Source organism: Myodes glareolus, chromosome X (assembly GCF_982192425.1).
Source record: "Myodes glareolus chromosome X, mMyoGla1.1, whole genome shotgun sequence".
Classification (NCBI taxonomy): Eukaryota; Metazoa; Chordata; class Mammalia; order Rodentia; family Cricetidae; genus Myodes; species Myodes glareolus.
Window position 1 is genome coordinate 117,454,369 of NC_142053.1, and position 25,588 is coordinate 117,479,956.

The 25,588-nt window shown below is 37.6% G+C and overlaps 1 protein-coding gene across 1 annotated transcript in view; it reads right to left on the reverse strand.

Moving 5' to 3' along the window:
- Positions 1-25,588, reverse strand: part of Map3k15 (mitogen-activated protein kinase kinase kinase 15) — a 121,839-nt gene that overhangs the window by 66,505 nt on the left and 29,746 nt on the right. The window contains exons 4-6 of the mRNA XM_085684891.2: positions 19,173-19,366; positions 16,088-16,256; positions 13,739-13,845 (exon numbers count right to left, since the gene is read on the reverse strand). Of these exons, the coding sequence (XP_085541017.1) occupies positions 13,739-13,845; positions 16,088-16,256; positions 19,173-19,366 (470 nt within the window). The remainder of the gene's footprint in view (positions 1-13,738; positions 13,846-16,087; positions 16,257-19,172; positions 19,367-25,588) is intronic.

Here is a 25,588-nt window from a genome sequence, read left to right on the forward strand (position 1 = left end):
TTTGGTAAGAATGGGTAACAAGTAACTTAAAATTTTAAGTTCTGGGCTTGAGAGATAGCTCAGTGGTAAAAAGCACTTCCTGGTTTTTCAGAGAATCTGGCTTTGATTCCTAGCCCCCATATGCAGACTCACAATTACCCATAATTCCAGTTTCAGAGGATCCAATGCTCTCTTTTGGCCAACATAGGTATCAGACATGCATATAGTGCACATACATAACCCAGGCAAAACATCTATACATATAAAATTAATTTTAAAATACAAAATTTAAGTTTCACATATGTGTATATACATACAATGAATTGATTATATTCACTCACATGACCCTCTACCTATATCCCTTTCTTTCCCTCTAAATTCTTAGTTTTCAGCTGATGCTTCACTAAATAGCACATTGTCAAACTATCTTCAAATATTTACATTTAACATATAGATTGATGATACTCTCAATCTTGATCAGACAAGCTTATTTCAGAGGGTAGAGGTTAATGCAGAAAATTATAACTATCATAATTCTTTGAGAATAAGTGACTATGATTACTCTGCCATAGATGAGCTGGCTACATCAATCCTCACCCAATGTTAAGGGAACATCTCAGAAGAAGGGGGTGAAAAGAACTTAAGAGCTACAAGATGGGAAGGGGTGCTGCGAAATGCTGTCTTCTGGGCATGACATGGCTATTGCACACAGGAAAACACAGCAACTGTGGTTACCAGCTTAAGACCAGTAGACTATCAAGCCAGGTAAAAAGTTTAACATGGTATGTGTTGGGGGCAGTGGATTCCAGATGCTCTAGCCCTAGCTGAGGGGTTACTGGCAGATGACAGCTGCTGGAGTAAGAAGAATGACTTTACTTTGAGGTGGGCAGTCACTAGTAGGTAGCCCACACCTAAATGGATGATCCTACACCCATGAACATATAAACAACACAAATTGGACTCAGTGTGATTTTTTTAAAAAAAAAAAGATGATATAAATTTTGGAGGGAGGTGTATTTAGGAGCAGCCTGGGGGAAGTTTCAGGGAGGAGTTGGGGATGGATATGATCAAGATACACTTTACACATGTATGAAATTCTAGATAATAATAAAAATATTTTGCAAAAATTTTCTCATTCTAGAAGGTCATTTGATAATTAGCATTTGGATTTGATGTTTCATTTGGATCAGTGAGAGTACCAACAGTCTCCATCTGTTCATAAAGGAGGGGTCATGGGGTAGTTTTCTCATTTTAGTGACTCTCCCACGTTGCTCTCAGAAGATGCTCCACGTATATGTACATAATCCAGAATGTACTGCTAAAAGTTTTCTTGGTCCTCACTTATCAGGCACTCAAACAGAACATGTGTTTGAGACGGGGGCTTCCCTAGGTTGCTCAGGCAGTCTCAAACTCCTAGGCTCAAAAGCTCCACTTGCCTCAGCATTTTAGTAGCTGGGACAACAGGTGTGACAATTCACCCAGGTTAAAACCACTTTTGAATAGAGAAATATTACATCATAGCAAATAAAAAATGTTCACTTGAGAGACAGTGAGGGCAGATAGGAAGGTTTGGAAGGTGAAAAGGGAGATGGAGGTGTGGAAATGATGCAATGATGTAAATACAATCAATAGTCATGTAAGAAATTCTTTTCCTTTTTTTTCTTTCTGAAGCTGAGGTCAGATACAGGGCCTTGAGCTTGCTAGGCAAGCGCTCTACCACTGAGCTAAGTCCCCAATCCAAAGAAATTCTCAAAAATAAAAAAAAATACATTAGAAATAGGAGAATACAGACAGGCAATAGTTTTTAGTTTTAATGTTATAACAGTTACATTAAAATTTATCTTAGAAATGTAAGATACCAGCTACCATCTCAACACTTGATAATTTAGCCATTATTATATATAGAACAAGCTAACCTAGATATTATGTTACTGTTACTGTTACTGTTAATGTTACTGTTCATTAGTACTATAATCTCCTGTAATTCCCACCATGCAAAGCTATCAGTTAGCTAAACAACATTAATCTATCATTTTACATGTATTACAGCCTTAATAATACTGTCATTTCTATACTAAGAATATTCTTGAAAACTAAGTTCATAGCAATTAATCTGACAAGGATTTACCATGTACATTGCCCAGAAGCATTCTAAAAAAAAATCAAGCTTTTTATGTCTTGTTAATTTCAGTTATACTAAGCATTACACAAATAAAATAAAATAATTGCTTAAAAAAGTTTTTCCCAGAAAGACAAACATGTACTCATAAGTGGATATTAGATGTAAAGCAAAGGATAATCAGGCTTGAACCACAACCCCAGAGAAGCTAGGTAAAAAAGAGGACCCTTAGAGGGATACACATGGAGAGCCTAAGGAAAGGGAAATAGTTAAGATCTCCTGAGTAAACTGGGAAGGGGAATAGAAGGGAGGAAATGGTCACCACCCAAATAAGTTATGTGTACCTCATTGTTTTTCAGAGGCTGATTCTAGGGGAGAATCTAGACTGTAACTTTATAGTACATAGAAAGTTTTCTCTCTCTCCTTCTCCCGTATCCCTCTTTCAACAGGATCTCATGTATTCCAGACTGCTCTTGAGTTAGTAGGAAGGAAGACCTTGAACTTCTGAGTTTCCTGCTTCTACATCCTAGGTGTTGGGCTTACAGGTGTTTGCCACCATACCTGGTTTACATGGTACTAGGGAATCAAACCCAAGAGTACTATACATGGTAGAAAAATAACAACTGAACTTAGTTCTTACTAAGGAAATTTCCTGTTAAAATTATCAACCTGAAATTGCCTCTAAATTCACAAGCAGCAAAACCAACAAAACCAGACGGGTACTGATCAAGGAAGAGGACAAATGATTTGAGTAAGTTTGGCACTTAGCAATGGAATAAATTCTAAATATGGCTTTTTGCTAGCCCATGTGTTTATAAAATCTGTTTAAATAAAACATTCATGAATACAATGTGATATCTGAAAGCATATATAGCCTGCTGCACTCTCCCCCCAAGTGGTGACAGAACTGAGCTTCTATCTATGAGATTGTTGTCAGGATAAAGGGTCCTCTATAAAGGAAAGGTCTCAAAAAAAGCTATGATCATTTAATAAACTTTGCTTCTTCTTGTTACAAAGTCATGGAAAATTTTAAAGAAAAGCAATATTTAAGACCATCTGATCCAACTTTTTGTTGTTGTCTCATTTTAAAGAGGACCAATGGGTTCAGAAAAGGTTGGTGACCTGCTTAAAGATAAGACTACACAGAGAGCAGCTCACATGGGTGCCCTGCTTATTCAACAGAAACACCCTAGTATCTACAGAACAAAATCTAAATCCCTCATAAGTATGTGGTCCTCAATCTCTAGCACCAGCCTTCCTTCCCAGCTACCTATTTCTATCATAAATGTGCCCTTCATTCAGGCTGAACTAAACTGATCATTATAGTCAGACCCTACCTTTCATCTTGTCAACATCCATTACTGAAATACTTGGGGTAGTGCCAGGTGATCTTGCAACTGTGCACTGAGTACAACCAAAAGGTTGGTACACAACATATAACTCATTTTCCTTTTACATTTTTTATTACACTCATTGAGTATTCATGCAGGTGTGAGCGTGTATGTATATAAATACGCCACAGCATCCATGTGACGGTCAATTTGTGGGAATTAATTTCCTTTACCTAGCATGTGGGTCCTTGGAATTGATTGCTGGTGGTCAGGTTTGGCAGTACCTTTACCTGCTAAGCCATCTTACTACCATGCTTTTTATTTTATTTTTTTCGAGACAGAGTTTCTCCGTAGCTTTGGAGCCTGTCTCTTGTAACCCAGGCTTGCCTCGAACTCACAAGAGATCTGCCTGCCTCTGCCTCCCCAGTACTGGAATTAAAGGCATGTGCCACTAATGCCTGGCTCTCTCTTTTTATTTTTAATCTTTGTGAGGTTCTAATTCCTGAGAAGTCACATGACTTGCTTACAGGTGACTGGGTAGACATCAACAAAGTGGAGGTGGAATATAGTCACATAATTCCCAAATAAAAACATGCCCTACCACATAGATACTTTTTGACAGCTCCCATAACACAGGCATAATAGTCTCTTCTCCATATTGCTTTAGTGACAGTTGTGATACACTAGAATTTTTTTTTCACACACATCCAAGCATGGGAGTCCTGTAAAGGACTACCTGAAACTATGATACTGACAGTATTTAGCCTAAAATGTGAACTACTATCCTTGAACTTAGAAGGGAGAGGAATAGTATTGATCTGGTGATTCTTGTGTCCCCCTTCAAAAATGTGTCCTGACAAATCTGCAAATCTACTTCCCCTTTTCTTTTATGCCCTATTTCAAGGGCAGTATCAAAAGAAATGAATGCGTGTGAATTCTCTTAATACACACTCTGAGACATAAGAGAGACTGAATCTACATGGAAATCTCAGTAGTTTCTATAAACGAGGCTTTTTATTTTTAAACTTTCATGGAATCCTTGGGTTAAAATGAGAATGTGATTTCTCCAAGTATAAATGCAGACTTACAATTTGCTCTTCCAGATTCAATATGGGAATTAAATATCCAAGCAATCGATAATGTCCACATGCTGTTCATTTAATGCCAAGTGGAGGACTTGCTAACAGATTAGATCTCCTCAAGAAATGGTGTGGTGGTTTGAATAAGAATGCCCCCCCCATATATTTGAATTCTTAGTCACCAGGAATTTGCACTATTTGAGAAGGATTACAAAGATTAGGAGGTATGGCCTTGTTGAAGTAGGTAGTAGCAGAAGGACATTACTGGGGTAGCCTTTGAGGTTTCAAAAGCCCATGCCAAACCCAGTCAGTCAATCTCTGTCTCTCTCTTTCTCTGCCTCTGGTTCAGGATGTAGCTCTCAGCTACTGTTCCAGTGTCTGCCTACATGCTACCATGCTTCCCACCATGCTGATAATGGAGTAAACCTCTGAAACTGAAAGCAACCTCCCAATTAAATCCCTTATCTTTTAAAAGCTGCCTTGGTCATAGTGTCTCTTCACAGCAATGGAACAGGACTAAAGCAAATGGTTAATGATTAATGCTTTATTTTATATGTCAAAATGTATTACAAATAATGTCTTGGCTCTTAAAATGACATCTTAATCTGGTAGCTGCCAATACTTAACTACCATGAGCCTTAAAGCACCAATGAAGTGATTGACTAGTAATGACATATCACTGAAATTTTCTGGATATCGAGGTTCAAAGATGAAAGCTTTGTTAAACCAAAGGTAAATATCACATTTTTTCATATGCAGAATCTAAGATTTAAATATATATATATAGTTGTAACATGAAAACCGAAGGAAGTATCAGGGGAAAAAAGAACAGCAGGGGTCAGGACAAGGAAAGATAATGGGGAGATAAGCAAAATATGATGTTATATCATAATCCAAAAAATCCAGAAATACTGTAATTAAACCCATTACTCAGTATGATAAATTTCAAAAGGTTATTTAAAAACAACAATAAAAATGCTATGCTAACCTAAAATTTTAAAAAAAACACTCAAAAAGGAAGATGTGTTAACACAAATTCTCCCATATCTGACTCTGTTATAAAGTAAAAAAAAAATACCTTAAATCACAGGAGAAATTGAGAAGGGATTTCCCCCCAAAATATACAAGATAAAAATAAACACAAAAACACATTCTAAATCTTATTAGAAAGATTGGTATTAAGTAGTGAAGACAACTACCCTCAAAACTCCTTTACTGATTTTAATTATTTTATATCTGTACTTTCATTGTCTGACAGAAAAATGGCAACAACATTGTTTTAAATTTATCATTAAATATGATATAACACTGCTGGGTGGGATTCTCCTTTGATAAGTATATCCATTTGATGGCAATCTCTGCATTTTGTCAATTGTTTTGATACTTGGGAGTGGTCAGAAGCTATCACTGAAGCTTGGTAAACTATGAAAGATCAAAGTACACAGTGATATTAATAGCCATAGATAAACACCTGCTTCATGCCATGACTATTCCAAGTAATTCAGGTTGCATATACCTAACCTAAAAATCCAAAAATTTAAGGGTATCATATTTGGACATCCAGATTTCTAAAAAAATTAAATTTATTTTTATGTAGATGGATGTTTTGCTTGAATATGTCTGTGTACCATGTGCATGCAGTGTCCATGGATGGAAGGAAAGGGCAACAGATCCTCTGGGACTGGAGTTACAGACTGTTCTGAGCTGTGTAGGTGTTAGGAATCAAATCCAGGTTCTCTGAAAAAATAGCTCAGCCAGAGATCTTAACTGCTGGGTTATCTCTCCAGCCCCGATTTCATATTTTTGATGAATACCAAAGTATTCAAATGGTAACGTATGTAAATATTCTAAAATCTTGGGGGAAACCCTAAAAACAACAAAAAAAATACTTTAGTCCCAAGCATTTCTAATAAGAGATATCTTTTAAATTCAGCTTTTAAAACTTTATAGATGCAGGCATGTGGGACTGTAATTATGGGTTTACCTGATAATGTGGTTCAGAAGCCATTGGAATTGGTTTCCCTAAGAGTTTGAAAACATTTAGAGATATAAGCTAAAAAGTTTGTAACCAAGTTTGATGGGTGATTCTGGCGAGAGTTCAAAAGACCAGAGGCTAATAAAATGTAGACAGTAAAGGTTGTGCTTATGCTATTTCAAATGGGAACAAGAACTCTACTGGGAATTAAGACTAGATGATATCCATATTATAATATCATGAAAAAGAACCCGTCTACAGTGTCTTGAGATTTTACAGCAAGATGAACTTAAAGGTGACAGACTGGGCTGGGGAGATGGCTCAGTGGTTAAGAGTATCTGTTGCTCTTCTAAGAGACTTGGGTTCAATCACCAGCACCCACATGGTGTCTCACAAACTCTATAACTCCAATTCCAGCTGATTCATACCTCTTCTGGCCTCCACAGGTATAATGCATGCAAATGGTATAGACATACATGAAGAAAAAACACCCATATACAAAAAATAAATTTAATAAGAAAAATAAAGGTGGTAAACTACTAAATTTGGCAGAGGAAAGTTCAAGGGAAGTGGTCATTCAGATTGTGACATCTATCATTGCCTGCTTTTACCCAAGTTTACAATGAGAATTGTAAGCAGAAAGATTGGGATATTTTACAACTTGAGCAGAAAAGCAGCAGCTAATGTTGGGATCAAGGAAAATATGACTGCTGAAGAGCTCTGGGCCATTAAAAGATGCCAACTATTTTGCATCAGGACAATAGTAAATATACCTTGATTATCTTCAGGAATGACCAAGACCCAGTCATTCAGACTCAGGGGTATAAAGATTAATTAATTTGAAAGATTGTGCTTTGAAAAAAGAGTTGTACGGCTCTCTGCTGGCATAAGGCCACTTGGAAAGTGTTTCTCCATGTTCACTCATCCAAGCACTTATAGGCCACTGAAGCCATAGTCCAAGGAGGGCACAGATACTGCTTTAGCTGGCAACAGACCTTGATGTTGCTCATGAGATGCTGTTTTTACAAGGATACAGAAAACAAGAGTTATGGGATCATGAGGCTTTACCCAGATTTCAAAAGAAAGCCTGGGAGGGTAGGCAATTTGTAGCAGGATCAAGATCCCTGCAGGCAACACCTAGAGGGCAATGTGTAAAGCTGTGCAGATAAAAATACTAGGGATATCAGAAACTTGAACAACTAAAGAAAGCTGCAGGGGGTGAATAGGACCAACCTAAAAGGTCATTTAGGTTGCAAACAGCAAGGCCACAGCAACAGGACAATCCTAACCCACCTAGAGCTCACATAATGGCACCACATGTCATGGATGCTAGACATGCATCTATAGGATTTAAGGTTTGTCTTCCTGGGTTCTAGTCTTTCTTTTGTCCCATTCCTCTTTTTTGGCCCCATTTCTTCTTTTGGGACTGGAATTTTTTCCAGTGCCTTTGAATGTGGAATGTATACAGCACGACTTCTACATTTTACAGAGGTTCACAACTAATAGTTTCCCTTTAGTCTTCAAAGAGACTTTGGGCTTGGACTTTTAAACACTGCCAGAACTGCTAAGATTATATTGACTCTTGGAAGTAGATTGAATGCATTTTGTATTGTAAGACACATATAAGATTTTAGGATGGCAGAGGTAGAATGTTATATTTTGGATATGAAATAACCACATATATTAGGTGCTTAGTTGCCAGCTGATGGACCTTTTGGAAATGACTAGATCTAAAGCCTCTGATCTAGTCAGTATGTTGATGGATCAGTAATATGGTATCATCATTAGGAGGAAGTGAGTCAGTGGAGACATGCTATGAAAAGATGTATCTTATCTCCCTCTTTCCCTTTTTCTTTCTGTAAGGTACAAAGTGAACTTTTCTGCTCTTTCTATGACCCCCTACCATATCCTGCCTCACCATAGATCTGAGTACTATGATGGATCTGAGTACTATGGTCTAAAACTTCTGAAGCTGAGAGCCAAATGAAATATTTCCTCCTTTAAATTGTTTCTCTCGGATAACATAATGGTGATAGAAAACAAAAATAAAAACACTGTCTAGCATAGTCATCTTTCAGCCTGCTGGCTAGATCCTTGGTTAGAATATTATGCCTGAACTAGTACACACTAGCACATAGTAAAGTCTTGTCTATAAGAGCAATAGCAAATATAAAATTGCTCATAAAGGATTCTACACCATGAGAGGCAAGAAGTTTAACTGCTCAGTGGAAACTTCAAGTAGCTTTGAATGGGCTTCTGAATGCAGTCAAGTGGAAGATACCAGGAAATGCTGGCTGGTTCAAGCCAGCTTTCCCACTGACAGGGAGTCCTTGCCATCTGAGGGTCAAACATCATTCATGCCTGCCAACCTTTAGTAACTAATTTATGGTCATGTTTTGGTTCACTTCATAAAAGTTAAAGGTCAGCTGAAACGCAGGAATACTCCCTTTTCCCCATCACTATTTTCCCTTATACATATAAGGTAGTACTACAACTTCCTTCAAATTGTATACAAAGCCATACCCTACTACAACTGGACAAGTTAAAATAGAAACATGAACTTAAAGACTATGTATACAGATGAATCAACTGGAAACTCTTAGCTTATAATGTGAAAAATAAGGTTCTCAGTACCAAGGACCCTTGCCTGGGCTCAACGGAGCCAGTACTTGACAGGAGACAATGAGACCAGAAAGCATAAGGGATGTTGGTTTTGTGCGCAATACCAACTATTCTCCCTCCAGATTGGAAATTTGTCTTTGAATCATCTCATATCCATTTTTAGATGTCAGTTTTCCACCTCAAATCCTGTTTTATTCTTTCATTCCTTTGAGAGAACAGTAATCATTATTTTATTCACTATTTGAAAATGCGGACACTCTATTCTGTCTAGCTAAAAATTAGCAACAAGCAGCATACATATAGCTCCCAGTTCTTATTTAACAAGCTAATTTTTATAGTTTTTACAGTTCACTAGAAATTTTCTCAAAATTTTCACAAGTGATGACACAGTTCCTTTAACTCAACAATCAATCACATGGAGGCAAGTGTTACTAAAATTGGAGCTCACTACACTGGGGGAACAGGATTGTTAGACTTTGTTTTCCCAGGTTTAACGAAGGTTGACCTTCATTCTTAAAATGCTTCCCCTACTTTGGGATGTTGAGCTTAAAAGCCACTGGGGTTTGGGGTGAAGAACATGAAAGAGAACACACATTTTCAAAGAGATCATGATGTCTCCTTCTCTTGATGAATCAAAATTCCATCATTATTTTCTGGTATCTACTACATATGCATAATATATGTTCAACATAAATGTATGCGTATTTCTATGTAAAAACATGTACAAGAAATGTTTATAAAGGCATTTGTTTTAGGATTCCAAACATGGAGCATCCTAAATGTCCCTCATTAGTAAAATGAATAAATCATGGTATATCTATTCAATAGAATATTCTACAACAACAAAAACTAACTAGTGAAACACACATCAGCATATATGAATATCATCAACATGCTGTTGAAGTCCTGAACTTAAACACAGAAGAGAGTATGTTGTGTGATACAAGTTTAAGGACAAGGAAGACTGATATATGGAGATAGCAGTTGCAACATTAGTTGCCTATGGAGAGGCAGAGGTTGCAGACAATGCTGAACAAGAAACTTCTAGGATGATTTTGTTTTTATTTTGGCAGGGGTATTGTTTAGATGTGTATATTCATTTCTCAAATTCATCAAATTATTTATTTAAAATCTACACATTTTTAACTGCTGTCAAAATTTTGATTTAAGAGATGTGACTTCATCCCTGGGCTGGTGGTCCTGGGTTCTATAAGAAATCAGGCTGAGCAAGTCATGAGGAGCAAGCCAGTAAGCAGCACTACTCCAAGGTCTCTGAATCAGCTCCTGCCTCCAGGTTCCTGCCCTGTTTGAGTTCCTGTCCTGAGTTCTATCAATGATAAACAGTAAGCCAAATAAACCCTTTCCTCCCAAAGTTGCTTTTGGTCATGGTATTTCAGCACAGCAATAGTAACCTTAACTAAGACACCACATTAAAGAAAATCCCTCACTTTTCTTCTCTGGTAGCATACATAGCACTTTTCCACACTAGGAAAGCTATCCTACAAGGATGGAGCTTCCAGATGAGTAACAGCTTGACTTCTTCATGCTCTATGAATCAAGTATGTAGTATTATTAGAACAGAGTCTTGCCAACAAGATGAATAGGGTAACCAATAGCACTGACAATCACTTGTAATGTTGGGGGTCTATGGAAACTTACTGGCCAACAACTCCAAAAGAGGCAACCCATTCCTAGCATGGGGATTTTTATTTGTTAGTCTATGGCGTCTGGTAGAGGCACTGTTGCCTCATTATAGGGTGACTCTCTTTCAACTCCTTCTTTATGAGTATGCACACATGCACACATATGTATACATATATGTATATATGAATATATGTTTATGTACACACATATATACACATGTATATATGCATATATGTGTATATGTACACACACACACATCTGATCTAGCAAGACACCCCCAGTAGTGCAATAGTGTCATGAACATCATGCCAGTAACAACCACCTTCTGAATGGATTTAAGCCCAAGTCCAGAAGATGAAACCCATACTTTATTATCAGGCCAAAAACCTATAGCCCTAGAATATAATCTACTATTATTCTACTAAATAAACATAGTATTAAACAGATTCCTAGTAATTCCGAGATTAATGCATCTCTCAACCATCATCAGAGAAACTTCTATGTGTAGTGGATGGTGATTAACAAACATTTACAACTGGTCAAGGTACAAGGAACGAGACACTGTTGAATACTCAGCCCTAAATGGAACATATATACTGAACCATTCTCCTCCAGAGGTCCCAGGATCACTGCAGAAGAGGGGACAGAAAGAGTGTAAGATCCAGAAGTAATAGATGACTACAGTGTTTTCTAGACACATAATGCAATTCCACATGCACTCACAATGACTGTGACAACATACACAAGACCTGTGCTAGTTCAAGCCAGACAAAATCTCAGCATGGAGAAGTGGGATGGGCATGAAGTCTTGCCCCCTACTCAAGAAGCTATTAGCAATTATTAGTGTAGAGAAAGGAAGGGTTAGTTTTTTTTTAAAGTGTAGCTCCTGGTAGGTCAACAGCACAACCAAGAATATACAGGCATCATAAATTGGACTCGATGGGTTTAAAAAAGTGGGGATACAAATTTGGGTGGGGAGGTAAGAGGGGTGTATCTTGGGGTAGTTGGGGGAGGGTGATGAAACAATCAAAACACAGTGTACAAAATCCTGAAAGAATTAATAAGGGAGAGAAAGGAAATAATTTGGCTCTCACTTTCTTCTTGTCTGTAATCATGGCCCACAGGTTGTAGTGTAAGAGAGGCAGTAAACTAGCTTCAACTATGTAGATGATGCCAACATGCTAGGGCAGTGGTTCTCAGTCTTTCTAATGCTGTGACCCCTTAAATATAGTTTCTCATGTTGTGGTGGCCCCCAATGTTATTTTTGTTGCTACTTCATAGTAATAATTTTGCTACCATTATGACTCATAATGTAAATATCTGATATGCGAGATATTTGATACACAACCCCTACGAAAAGTCATTCAATCCCACAAAGTGTTGTAACACAAATTGAAAACTGCTTGTCTAGGGGACAACAAAAACCTATAAAATGGTTGGGTACTAAGTCTAAAAGCAATTTCTAGAGCACTGCTGCTGTGCTAACAGCCTGGTTCCCTCAACTCTATCCTGCTATGCAAGAGAAAAATTTCAGTCTTATTTAAATCATTGGATTTGCAGGCTCTTTGCTACATCATTTTAGCTAATTTACCTACTATTTAAGCTTTGGAGGCTTGCAGTCTCTAGGCAACACTTTCTAACTTACACATATACATGCATGCATACACACACATACAAACACAACACGAACATGCAAGCACACACACATGAATGCACACACACAGGAAATAAAATCAACACAATTTATACTGACTAGTTTTTAGTCAACTTGTCAAAAGCTTGTCAAAATCAGAGAGGAGGGATCCTCAATTGAGAAAATGCCTCTAGAAAATCAGGCTGTAGGCAAGCCTGTAAGGGATTTTCTTAATGAGTGATTTATGGGGGAGGGCCAGCCCATTGTGGGGGGTGCCATCCCTGGGATGGTGGTTCTCAGTTCTTTAAGAAAGTAGGTTGAGCAAGACATGCGAAGTAAGCCAGTAAAGGTAGTACTCCTCCATGGCTTCTGTATCAGCTCTGCCCTGTTTGAGTTCTTTCCCTGACTTCCTTCGATGACTAACAGTGATGTGGAAGTATAAGCCTTAAATAAACCCTTTCCTCCCCAACTTGCTTTTTGGTTATGGTGTTTCACTGCAGCAATAGGAATTCTAACTAAGACCCCATAATTATCTATTGTGCAACATCAACCTTACTGCTTCAGCTAGTCCCCCATAGCCTAAAAGATACCATTAATACCTTTTTTCTTTTCTATTTCATTTATTATCTATCTATCTATCTATCTATCTATCTATCTATCTATTTATTTATTTGAGGCACGGTTTCTTTGTGCATCCCTGGCTGACAAGGAATGAGCTCTGTAGACCAGGCTGACCTTGAACTCAGAGAGATTCATCTACCTCTGGCCTGGAATTAAAGTGTGCTGGGATTAAAGGCATGTACCACCACCACCCAGCAATACCTTTTTCATGTGTATAATCCCATCCTCTATGCTTAACTTTATAGCCTGTATTTCCCTTCACTTGAGTCTTGTGTTCTGGTTTTACCTGATATTACTTAGATGCACCTTATGCAAAAAGAATTCTATGCTCACACTCCAGCCAAATGTAATGGTTTTTCACTATCCTCCACATCCTACCATCTCCCATCCATGATATAATTCTTTCAAACTTAGACTAAAAAATACAAAGAAGCTTTTATACCCCTAAACAGAAAAACGCTCTCCTTCTGCTATACTTTTATCTATATAACTTTGGACAAATCCTTCATTAAACTTATCTCTCCCCAAGCTATTAGAATTTTTTTTGACACAAGAGTTATATAGACCAGACGGTCTGATTTAAGAAAATACATGCTCCAAAGGCAAAGTACTTTGTGCATTCTCATACCTTCAGCAATTAGCATATGACTTGGATCAAATCTAATGAATGATAAAAGACAGCAGATGAATTTAGCAGGTCACATGTTCACAAACCCTACACATAATCATTCTTACCTATTCAGTGCAAATGCATAGTGGAATTTAATGTTGTGCTGATCAGCCAAATCACATGTAGGCAGCATCTTCAGTGTTTCTACCAGCTTGACCATTGCATCATAGTCCTGTTGGAAAAATGTCTCAGAGTGTGAGAAAGAGGAAACAGTTCTTCATAGATTTTTCTGAATAGTTATAAACATAAGACAGCCTCTAAATTTAAAGAGAAACCTTTCCTAGCAGACAGTATTTAGTGAAATTGTAGCCTTTACAAGTACAGAGAAAAAATATCAAAAAAAAAGAATATAAATGAGACAGAAGAGGAATTTCTGTTATCAGAGAGCACAAAAGGATCAATAAAAAATTTAATCCCAGCACTCAGGAGGCAGAGGCAGGCAAATCTCTGTAAGTTTGAGGCCAGCCTGGTCTACAAGAGCTAGTTCCAGGACAGGCACCAAAGCTACAGAGAAACCCTGTCTCAAAAAAGCAAACAAACAAAAACAAAAATAAAATAAAATTTTTATTAAATCCAAAGATAGGAACACATGTGAGTTTAGCAACAAGAAAAAAGATGTTGTATGTTGAGTGTGGGAGGGCTAATACCAGCAGCAGAACTGCGTTAAAATGAATTGGATAAATACACACAAAAGACCTAGTGACTTTCCAATGCAAATGGATAAAACATATTACTCCTTCCTATTTTGCCTAAATCAATCAAATTAATCTAAGTTAGAATTTCTTAACTGAAGCACTGTTGGTATTCTAGGCTTACATTTCTGCTCCAGAATGCTGTCCATGTATTTATTGTTGGACGGGTAGCTGCATCTCTACTAGAAACCACAAGTACCCCAGCCCTACACAGTCAGTTTTGACAACTAGAATGTCTCTCCAGACAACGCCAAATACCAGCAAGCTAAGAACTAGTGCTCTAAATGCTGCATACATTACCCCAGGGGTTAAATTGCTACCATGTGTGTCTCCACTGGGTTCCATTTTGGCAGTGCCACCAATAGATACCCATTTAGCCAGGGTTAGATATTACTGGTATTGGCCAACTCACTGCCAGTCAGTCAGTAGAGAGGATCTTCCTACAGAAACCTAATACTTAGCTTTAGACTTTGATGCTGCTGCCTCAGAAAAAAGAGAAGACACTATATCCAAGGAAACTTCCAGCTCTTCTTTGGGCTTAAGAGTTCTAACAATGAAAAGTTAAGAACTGAAGCCATTCAGGAAGGGAAGAGTAAAAGAAAGTCAGCAACTCAGAGAAACATTTCAAGAGCCAGGGTGTGGTAGCAATCATTGCTTTGTGGAAGCAAAAGCAGGAGCATTGGGAGTTCAGCTACATGGCAAGTTCAAAACTTAAAACTACATAAGCCCATCTCCAAATAAGAACAACAAAATCAAATAGAAAACCAAACAAATAGTTTGAGAAATGTCAATCACATTTTCTTGTTGCATAATACCAGCAGCTGTTATTAAAAGCAGGTAGCTTTCTGTTTGTCACTCAGGCCATGGGTTCCTTAGCAGCTGACTCTGTTCTCGGTCCAGACCATAAATGAATGTCTCGCACCATCATTCAGCTTTACAGAATTGGGATCAACAATCTCTAGTGCAGCTCTGTGGTATTCTACAAGTAAAGCATATTATCTTTTGTGCCTCCAGAAAGAAGAGATGCAAGATACCCTTAAAACAAATTCAATTTTGAAGAGAAATCCTCAGTTTCCCTTTAGGATTCCACACCTCATAACCTGAGTTTCAATATTTTCCAGTAACTGCTGATGTCTATATTAGAATAAGCATCTGCTTCTCTAGTCATTTAACATAGCCCAGCTATGCCTACTCTCACTGAGGAGTTGTGGTAAAAAGAGAAAGGTGTGACAAAAGCATAAAGGAAATTCTGGAAGAGTTGAAAACAAGGGCAATGGAGCTAGTCAGCCTCTGTTTGAATCTTGACTTTACCACGCTCTGTGAATCTGAGCAGGTTACTTAATTTCTCTGTGCCTCAAATTTCTTCATTTCTAAAATAGAAACAATGAGAGAAAACCTAAACCATAGGGTTAAGAGGATTAATGAATCAGAATTTACAAAAGGCTTGGAGTATTACCTAGAATAAAATATACATAAAATGTTGAAGTCTTAGTTTCTTATTTTAAGCACAATAGGGGCTCTTGTTGGAGTGCTTACTTCAGCTCTAATATAACAAAACTACCTCTAAAGGATCTGTAACAGCCCATCTAGACCATATGCTTATTTAGAAAGAGCAGCTTCTTCATCACACTCCTGATGTAACTAAGCATGCTTTGTATGAGAAATTCCTTATAATAAAGAAAAGTCAGGCATATGCTAGCCTCACCTTAGTATATTTCATACCTGGATATCACGGTAGGACAGAAGTAAGTTAATGATAATGTCTGAAGTCAGAACCTCAATATTATCCATGCGGAATTTGATCCGAGTCAACTCTTTTGCCAGTTCATCACCCTGGTATTTCTCTCTGGCTTTCCGGATGTCATTTAACAAGGTTTCTTTGTAATAAGCACTGAAGAAGAAAACAAAAACCCCTCATTATATTCATTCATCCAAGACTCTCTTAAGGAGTGCTCAGACAAAGCTCGGTTCTCAATAACATATGGGGCCTTGGCCATCCCTGAGTCTTCCTATACCAATAAACATGATAATATCTACTTTTTTGCATACTGCAGCAAAAAATAGTAGGTGATAATAAAATTCATCTTATTACAACTTTAAAAGTATCTTCAAAACTTAACTTACAGTCTAGAGAATATTTAGTGCAACTCCCTTATATACACACACACACACACACACACACACACAGCATAAAAGCAAGTTTACATGATATTTAATTTCCCCCACTTCCAACAGATTATCAAAAGCCAAACAAAACTCCAAAAGACATAAAACCCAGGCAAATTCATTTTAAAAACATTTTCATCTACTAAGTGTTCCCAGCTAGTAGTCAGGAAGCTGTTCCCAGGTGAAGGAGAACGAAAACTAGTGATGTATTTGTTCTTGAGCAATCCAACAAGGGGTACACAGAGGCCATGTCAGGAAGATTACAGACAACTGTACCTTCCACCTTTCCCTTTCCTTGTTAAATTTTTCTGCAAAAAATATTTTCAAATATAAAAATCTAAACAAGAAAGTATGTAAATCATTTAAAACAGTATAAATCTACCCTGAAATAGTTGAATATTCTCTCATTCAGCCAATATTAGTTATGTAATACTTCATTTAAAACTTGGACAGCATCCTCATCTAGAGGTATAGTAGCCAATTTACAATGATGACCATAGATTAGTTTAAGCATCTTGTCTATTTTCAAAGTAATTTAAAATAGAGCCTGGGCATTACCAAGCAGTAATGTTATCAATTCATTAAGAAGCTGAAATTATATAACCGTAAAAAACAAATTTAAGCTTCTCACTTAGGGAAGAGTAACTCAACTCTAGAGAAAGAGAAATAACACAGATAAAATAAGAACAAAATAGTACTTAGTCTAAATAATTATAAAGTGATAGCACATAAATGTGCACACAGTATATAACCTGGTTCAATGCTCCTAATAAGACCTCAATTAACATTTAAGAATACAGTGATAGCCTACAGAAATGGTTCTGATATAAAAAATGCCAGTGTACTTCTTTCATTCTTTATTTCCTTATTTGTCAACTTCCATTACACTAATGGTGAGCAAATTAGTAGATTCTGCCAGTGTTTAAAACTCTGTTATTAGCTGAGTGAGTCATTAAGTTGAGTATAATCCATTGCCCATTCAGCAAACTACAAAGGCATCAAAGCTATTAAGGTGTTTTTAGTTTGGCCTGACAAGGGAAAAGTTATACTTGTTTTCAAGGATAACTAAAAAATCGCTTTAAAAAGAAAATAAAATATGAACAGTAACTTTTATGCAAATGAAATTATGCCTGGTGTATTGGGACTATCAGGTATGTAATAAGGATGTAGCCATTTCCGCATCTCATGAGGGAGGACGTTGCTAATCACTGTGGACTTGGAAATGGTTTCTAAGTGCTTTTTAGCACAAAACTCAAGCTAGAGATAATAAATCTGCCAGAGTTGGTACTTGGGCTAAAGACATACCTGCTATCCCTGTTACAGAGGTTTTCTAACATAAGCACCATTAACCTTCTCCTTAATGATCGACAGGCACAAGTCACAGGATAGTTTTTTGAGCTTTTGGAAATTAAAACAAATCCCCACAAAGCTTGTTTTCTTCCTAATACATGAATTTACTGAATGAAAAACAAACTTGAATCTATTTCTTACAAAGACATCTGATTTCTCTGCCAGATCTCGTTGTTAAACTTAAAAATATGCTACTAGGAGAGGTTTCTCTCTGAACTTCACTAAAATCTTTCCTTGAAGTAAGGCAGTAATTGTCAAGGTGTCAAAAAAAAAAACACCCCTTATTTGTTTTCTGCTGCTGTCATCTGGGTTTCTAGACTTTCCCACTAAAGTCTGCATCTGAAGGAAGGGCAACAGGACAGAAAAGGTGAGAAGTCTGTTAACAAGTGTGACTTTCATGCCAGTACTTTAACAGTAACCCTTCACCATTCAGGGTGCCATGATCTCAGCCAAAGCATGACATGAGGTCCTTGACATTTTATTCCAAGTCAGTTCTGCCAGCCCTTTGGATTTTCATTTGTTTTGGAAGAACAAATCCTTCTTATGACACAACTTACAGGAATAAATCCTTTAAATTGGCTGTGAGCAAAACAACAGGGATACTCTAGCTAAGAATCATTTCCTGCCTTTAACTTTTCAACTAACAACACTGAAGGTACAATTTGTTTAGCACTAAGGTTCAAAGAGGGGAAGTGACTTTTCCAAGGCTTCCCAATGAACCATCACCTAAGCCAGAATTCACACTCAAACCAATCTGCCTCTGAGTAGACACCATACCACATGACATAAATCTATGGATAACAAGTCACAGGACATCCTGAGGTCAGTTTGGTTGAAGCTTGACTCAATGCATGCTTATGACAAGAACTTAAGGTCAGAATAACCTTGCTCTGGCATTTTGAGAACCTGAACAACTGAGTATAAAATTATGTTCATAAAATTATGAAAACACAGAATCTTAGAGGTAAAACAGACCACTAAAAACAACCACAGAGTTAACTTCCCTGTTTTATAAAGGAGGAAAGAGACATTGAGAAGAAGAATTATGTTATCAAGGTCACATAGGAAACCATGGCTAGCTCCTGGGCCAATTATGACCATGCCCTGTTCTCTTCTGGCTTCATCTCAGGAACTCAGCTTAGTGAGGCACTAAGGGGGTAATGATGGATTCCAACATGATTAAGTAGATGGCCAATGGCCCCTATTCTCTAGGCATCCTGGTCACTCCCCTGAAAGTGATGGGAAAATTTCTCCAAGACTCCCAGGATTTATGGTGGCTGATGGAAATTACCATGAGGTCACACGGATGTCCTTAAGGAGGCTAGTGAACTTGTCCACCAGGGGCATACACAATGGGCCCAGGATGGTGTCCCAGTTGGGCTGCATGTACTCTGAGGCTCGCCTTTGGGCATCACTTTCGCAGCAAAAATAATCAGCACATGGTGTCACAGTGTAAGGGATGAAATAATAATTTCCACTAGATGCCTGGAAAAAAGAAACAAAAAGTATTTCAGAAAGCAAGTGATACAGAAGCACAGCTATAGGCCTGAACAGGCAGACCGGGTAGGACAGGGAAGCAGAAGACGCACAATATGAAAACCACTTCGTGTGATTATCATTTCAAACCTATTAGGCTTAAAACAGGAAGCCATTCAATTTCAAAATCACTACCATCTGTATACCTTTGAATTTCACTGGCCAAAATTTTAAAGAGCTTTAAGTTTTAAAAACTATTTAAGTTTATTGCCTGTTCTCCAAACCATAAGGAACTTGGAACCCTTGATAACCAAGCATTATAAAGTGGCTTATTAGTTTTTAGTGTAAATAAAAATCCATATAATTTGATGATGTAATACAGTTTCTATTAACTTTTGTGAATAAAAGTGGTTTTACAAGAAGCACACATTAACAAATATGATTATTTTCAAGGAGTTTATAAAAAAATCTGTCAAAAATTTTCACATCATTAAGCAGCATCTTTTGTCCTATAAAATAATTATAGCTGACTGAATCATGATCCTTTGAAAAGCATATTCATTATCTTTAAAGGGCATTAATTATACTAAATTTTTTAGCACATTGAAGGCTAAAAATACATTCTTTATATGATGTTTTTATAATCAATCTTTACAATTATAAATATACATAAATATATAAGCACATAAATAAATTTGGCATACATACATATTTAAATAGAATGGAGACCTGTGGCTTAACTCTGAAAAACCATCTTTTAAAATACTGGAGGTTGTACCAGGAACAGTTTACATCTTATTGAATTGTTGGACAAGGGGCTCCCATAGAACATTCCAAACATCACAAGAGATTGTCAAGGATTGCTTTCCATGACCCGATAGGAAGGCTATATTGCTGCAGACAACACTAAATTATGTCATCAAACATGGAGAAGTCAAGCTGATACCCAACTGGAAACTCCATACTTACTGACTAGCATTTATGGTGCTGAAGTTACTCTGCATGGTAACAGAGTAGTAAAGTAAGCATCAACGTCATAAGTTATAAACACTGCAACCTACAATGTGACATGCCTGTAACATATACTGCTGCAATGGTGTCATAAATGTTACTGGAGCAACCAACTACTTTTTGATTGGATTTAAGTCTCACTCCATGATATGGAACCCACATCTGATTCTGCTTAAGTGGCTAATAACCTGAGACTAGATTGGCCGTGTATCTAGGGAAAAACCTACTACTGTTATTCTGTAAAGAAGCATAGCAATAAAATGACTAATGACATAGTGCAATGCCCATAGATAAATGTCTCACTCAACCGTCATCAGAGAAGATACTTTTTGTAGTAGATGGGCATTACCACAGAGACCCTTAGCTGGACAATGTGCAGAAAGTAAGAGACTTTGGAGCACCCAGTCCTAAATGGATGTCTTTATCAAACTCCTCTTCTTAAGGCTCAGGGATACAGAAGAGAAGGCATAAAGATTCCAAGAGCCAGAGGTGGTGGATGATTCCAAAAACTGACTTCCACACACAACAGAACTGATACACATAAGAACTTACAGAGACTGTGGCAGCAAGCATAGGACCTGCACAGGTTCAATAGGACCTGCACAGGTTCAATAGGACCCTACACAGGGTCCCAGAGCACTCAGAGGGTTCTGGACACAAAGTAACACCCCTAATCAACTAGCTATTTGCCATTAATATCTGTTGGCAAAGGGAAATCAATTTTCTTTAATAGCATATCACTGGGTATATCAACCACACTTCATGGCAGGTCAATGCCCAGTAGTAATTGGTCAGAAAAAATGAACTTCATGTGCCTTTTTGTGCTTTTCTTGTTTTGTTTTGGCATTTTTGTCTTGTTTTTTTTTTGCTTGAATTTTTTTATAGAAAGAGAGAAAGGAGCATGAAGTTGGGTGAGAAGGAAGGAGGGGAGATCTGGAAGGAGTTGGGGAAAGAAAACATTATATACATGACATATATATATATAATATATGTGTGTGTATATATGTACACATAATATAAAAAAATTAAATTAATTAATTTTTAAAACCCTATGAAACATTAAGCAGGGGGAAAAAGAAAATACTGGAGGTTTAGTTGAATGCAAATACAACAGAAACTAAGACTAAGTAGGGGTATTCAATTAACTAATGCTACTCTAGGTTCTACTAGAAATATCTAGCAAGGAAACAGTCTCAGCGTTTTCTGAGTTAGTCTGATTACATTTAGACCATTGTCCCAGCTGCAAATCAATTGACTGTCACCAAACTGAACATAATTAATTTAAGACTAAGTTTCAAGGAACCCATGATGGCCTCAAACTTACCGTGTAGCTCAAGATGACCTTGAACTCCTGATCCTCAACTTCCTGCTTCTACTTCCCAACTCCTGAGATTACAGGCATATCCCACAGGCCCTTCATGTATTCAACCTTTTGTTTGAACTTTCAGAAAAAAAACTAGCTTAAAAATTTAGATTTTAATCACTAACATCTCATAAACTAGATTTGATGGCATATACCTGTAATCTTAGCACTTTGGAGTTAGAGTCGGAATTTCAAGGTCATCCCTAGCTCTATAGCAAATTTAAGGCTAACCTAAGTTACCCAGTCCATGAAAAAAAATTAAAACTTCAATTCCCATATCTCAACTTGAATTTTGAAAAGACTTTATATGGCATGAGGAGCCATTCATTTGACTTTCTCCAATTTTTAAACTAAAGTAGTAGAGGTATCCAGGAAGTTGAACATAGTGAAGACATAACATCAGAAACTACTTTTGTGGGGTTGAGAAGATGGGTCATTCAGTACAGTGCCTGATGCACAAGCTGAGGTTCACAACACCCAAATAAATGCCAGGCCTGAGCTTATCTATAATCCCAGTGCTGAGAGGCATGGATAGGTAGATCCCTAAAGGCGACTGGACAGCCAGACTAGGTAAATAGATGATCTCCAGGTTAAAAAAGAAGCTATCTCAAAAATGAAAAGAGTAATTGAAGAAAACAGCTTACATCAACCTCAGGTATTCATCTGCATGCACATGTGCATATACACACATAAATATGTATATATCACACAAAATAATTTTTAAAGTATACTATGTCCCCAGTAGGACAACAAATAAGAGATAAGACTCCTTTTAAATTAAAACTAAATGTATTAATTATAGAGAAAATTATCCCAATATCATGATCTAAGATCAAACAGAAAATGTGGGAAATTTTACAACTTACAAGTTTTCCTTCTGAATAAAATCTGCTTAATAAAAGTATAAGCCACATTTTTTCTATCTTAATTTAAAATACAATTGTCCTGAAATTCTATTTTTATACTTTGTTGGGCCCTCTCATTTCACATTTTGAATCTTAAAATAGTCTGTTAAAAACAATTACCAATACTGTCTCACTAAAACACATTTTAAACTAGGTGAGCTTTATCTTGGGGACTAGATGATCGATATTTTTGGCTTTGCAGAACTCTGAGTATAGTAAAGAAGAGGGTTGAGGAGAACTTGAGGAAACAGGATAGTCTAGATGGAGGAAGGACAGATTTGAGAACAAGGAATGAGATATCTTGATTGAGGGAGCCATTATGGGGCTAGCAAGATACCTGGCTCTAGAAACACTCCCAGGAATCCACAAGGATGACCCCAGCTAAGACCCTAAGCAATAGAGGAGAGGGTGCCTGAAATGGCCTTGCCCTGTAGTCAGACTGATGATTATCTTAAATATCACTATAGACCTTCGTCACACAACAGATGGAAACAGAGGCAAAGACTCACATTGGAGCACTGGGCTGAGATCCCAAGGTCCAGTTGAAGACTGGAAGGAATAAGAATATGAGCAAAGATGTCAAGACCATGATGGCGACACCCACTGAGACAGTTTGCCTGAGCTAATGGGAGCTCACCAACTACAGCTGGACTGGGAAGGAACAAGCATAGGACCAAACTAGACCCTCTGAGTGTGGTTGACAGTTGTATGGCTGGGGCAGACTGAGGCACCACTCGCAGTGGCACTCGGAGTTATCCCTACTGCATGCACTGGCTTTCTAGAGTCCTATTCTCTTTGGATGTATACCTTGCTCAGCATAGATGTAGCAGGGAGGGCCTTGGACTTTCCACAAAGCAAAGTGCCTTACCCTCTCTTAGGATTAAGGTTGGGTGGGGTGGAAGGGTTGTGGAGGGAATAGAAGGAGGGGAGGGAGTGGGAATTTGGATTGGTATTTTCTTTAAAAAAAATCTAATAATAAAAAAAGAAGATGGGATTTTCTCCAGCTCTGACTCTAGGATGACACCGTGTCCTCTTATTGTAGGTATTCTCTTTCCTATCAAGTGTGATCAAAAGAACAGGGCTTTCCTTTTTCCTTCAAGCACTATTTTTTAGGGCAGAAGCTCTATCCTAGGGCAAAATAAAAATCCAAACACTATGTTCTGATTGCTTTTACTCCTGCTTATTCAGGTGACAATTCAATGCCAGGAGGTACAAACTAAGAAAAGACCCAAGACTGCCGCCTCTGCCCACACATCACTCACAGAACAGGGTATTAGCCTAAGAAAAGTTACTGTCTCCATTGCTTGCTCCAGAGCATCAGTATAGTGCAGTGCCTGAGGAGGAAGAGGCTGTAAGGACTGCTTCTCAGTAAGGAGCTGATGTTATGTGTAATACAACATGGGACATTTCAAGTCTATGGACAATCTGAAAAAAGAGAGATTGGTGGCAAGCAGCTAAGAAGAGCCTTGCAGGGCTCTGACAGCAATAAATAAAAGGTAGATCAGCCCTAAGTTTTTCAGAGAGCAAGTTAACTAAAGAGACAGCAAAGAGGAGTCTTCCTGAGGTTAGAACAGACTTCAAGAACTGGACTTGTGACTGAGGGTAGAGGAAGATGGCAGCAGGGGTGAGGCATTTTCGTGATAAATAATTCCATATTTATAGTTGAAAAATTTAAAAGAATAGAAGGAACCTTTGAGTCCAGAGTGTTCCAAATTCTCAGTAGAGTTCACAACCAGTAACGACAATGATGATTAAGTTTTAAATTTCTCTTTAGCAATGGAGGTGCTGTCCCCAGAAGATGGAAAAGAAACTATCTTGAGAGTTGCCCAGGATTTTTGCCAGTTAGTAGTAGTTAGCATCCCAGAAGCAGAGCAGATCTGCAGATTTGGATGTAGATCTTGCTAGACAGCTTACTTAGTTCACATGGTTTCCCTGATCCTAATTTAGTGTTGTACTTTATTCCTGTGGACAGCACATTAGGCTTTCTTCCCTAGCAAATCAGATTGACTAAGATTGTATCTTTGCCTTCTCATCTAAACATCAGTTATGAGAACATTTTCTCTGCCCTTGATCAGCATATAGCTTGTGAACAGCATCTGGGAAAGTAGTGGTTCCTGGTTGTATAATTTGATTTCAGGCCTTTGAACAAAAGGACCCAGATGATTCTGATGTTTACAAAGTACCTATAAAACCCTGTACACACCTAGCTCAAATTCCTCATAGTTTACCAACAAATACAAAAAGTGACTTACTAGAGAGTGAATGTGTGTGTGTGTGTGTGTGTGTGTGTGTGTGTGTGTGTGTGTAAATTGTAACGGGGACACACTGAAGAATGGGGTACAGAGACCAGTTCAAACAAGTAGTGGTGGTGTCTTAGGAGCTAAGATCCAGATGTAAAGGCTTCATCTCCTACTACTTCTCTTTTTGTGGGAGTAGAGGGAAAGAGTAGAGCTGTCTTAGTTGTTCATGGTAGGTGTTCAATCTTATGACTAAACTTCAATTTTTGAGAATAATATATTGAGTTACTGAGTGAAAGTATTCTGATTTTGAGAGAGAGTCAGAGAGAGACTCTGGATTGTTCCCATTTTGAAAGTTTGCTCACTTTTAGAGCAAAGGCAACCTCCTCAGTTCTCTGTCCATTTCATTTCTTCAGTATAGTAAACAGTGGGACTTGAGATTATGCTCTGGTCTAGGCTGTAAAGATCATTTGAAAAATAAATCTTACAATATTCAAGTACAGAATATAAAAATTTAATTATGGAATTAGTCAAAAAACCAAAAAGTAAGTAAATGGTCATCTTAAAGATAGAACTGTCCTTAAAAGACAGCTTTTATTTCCTTATTTCTGTGATGGTTAGTAAGCTGTATACTACCCAAAGCATTCTTAAAAATCTTTCCTTTAGCTTTTTTTTTTTTGAAAGAAGTTGCCAAGGTATCACTTTCCCTCAAAAG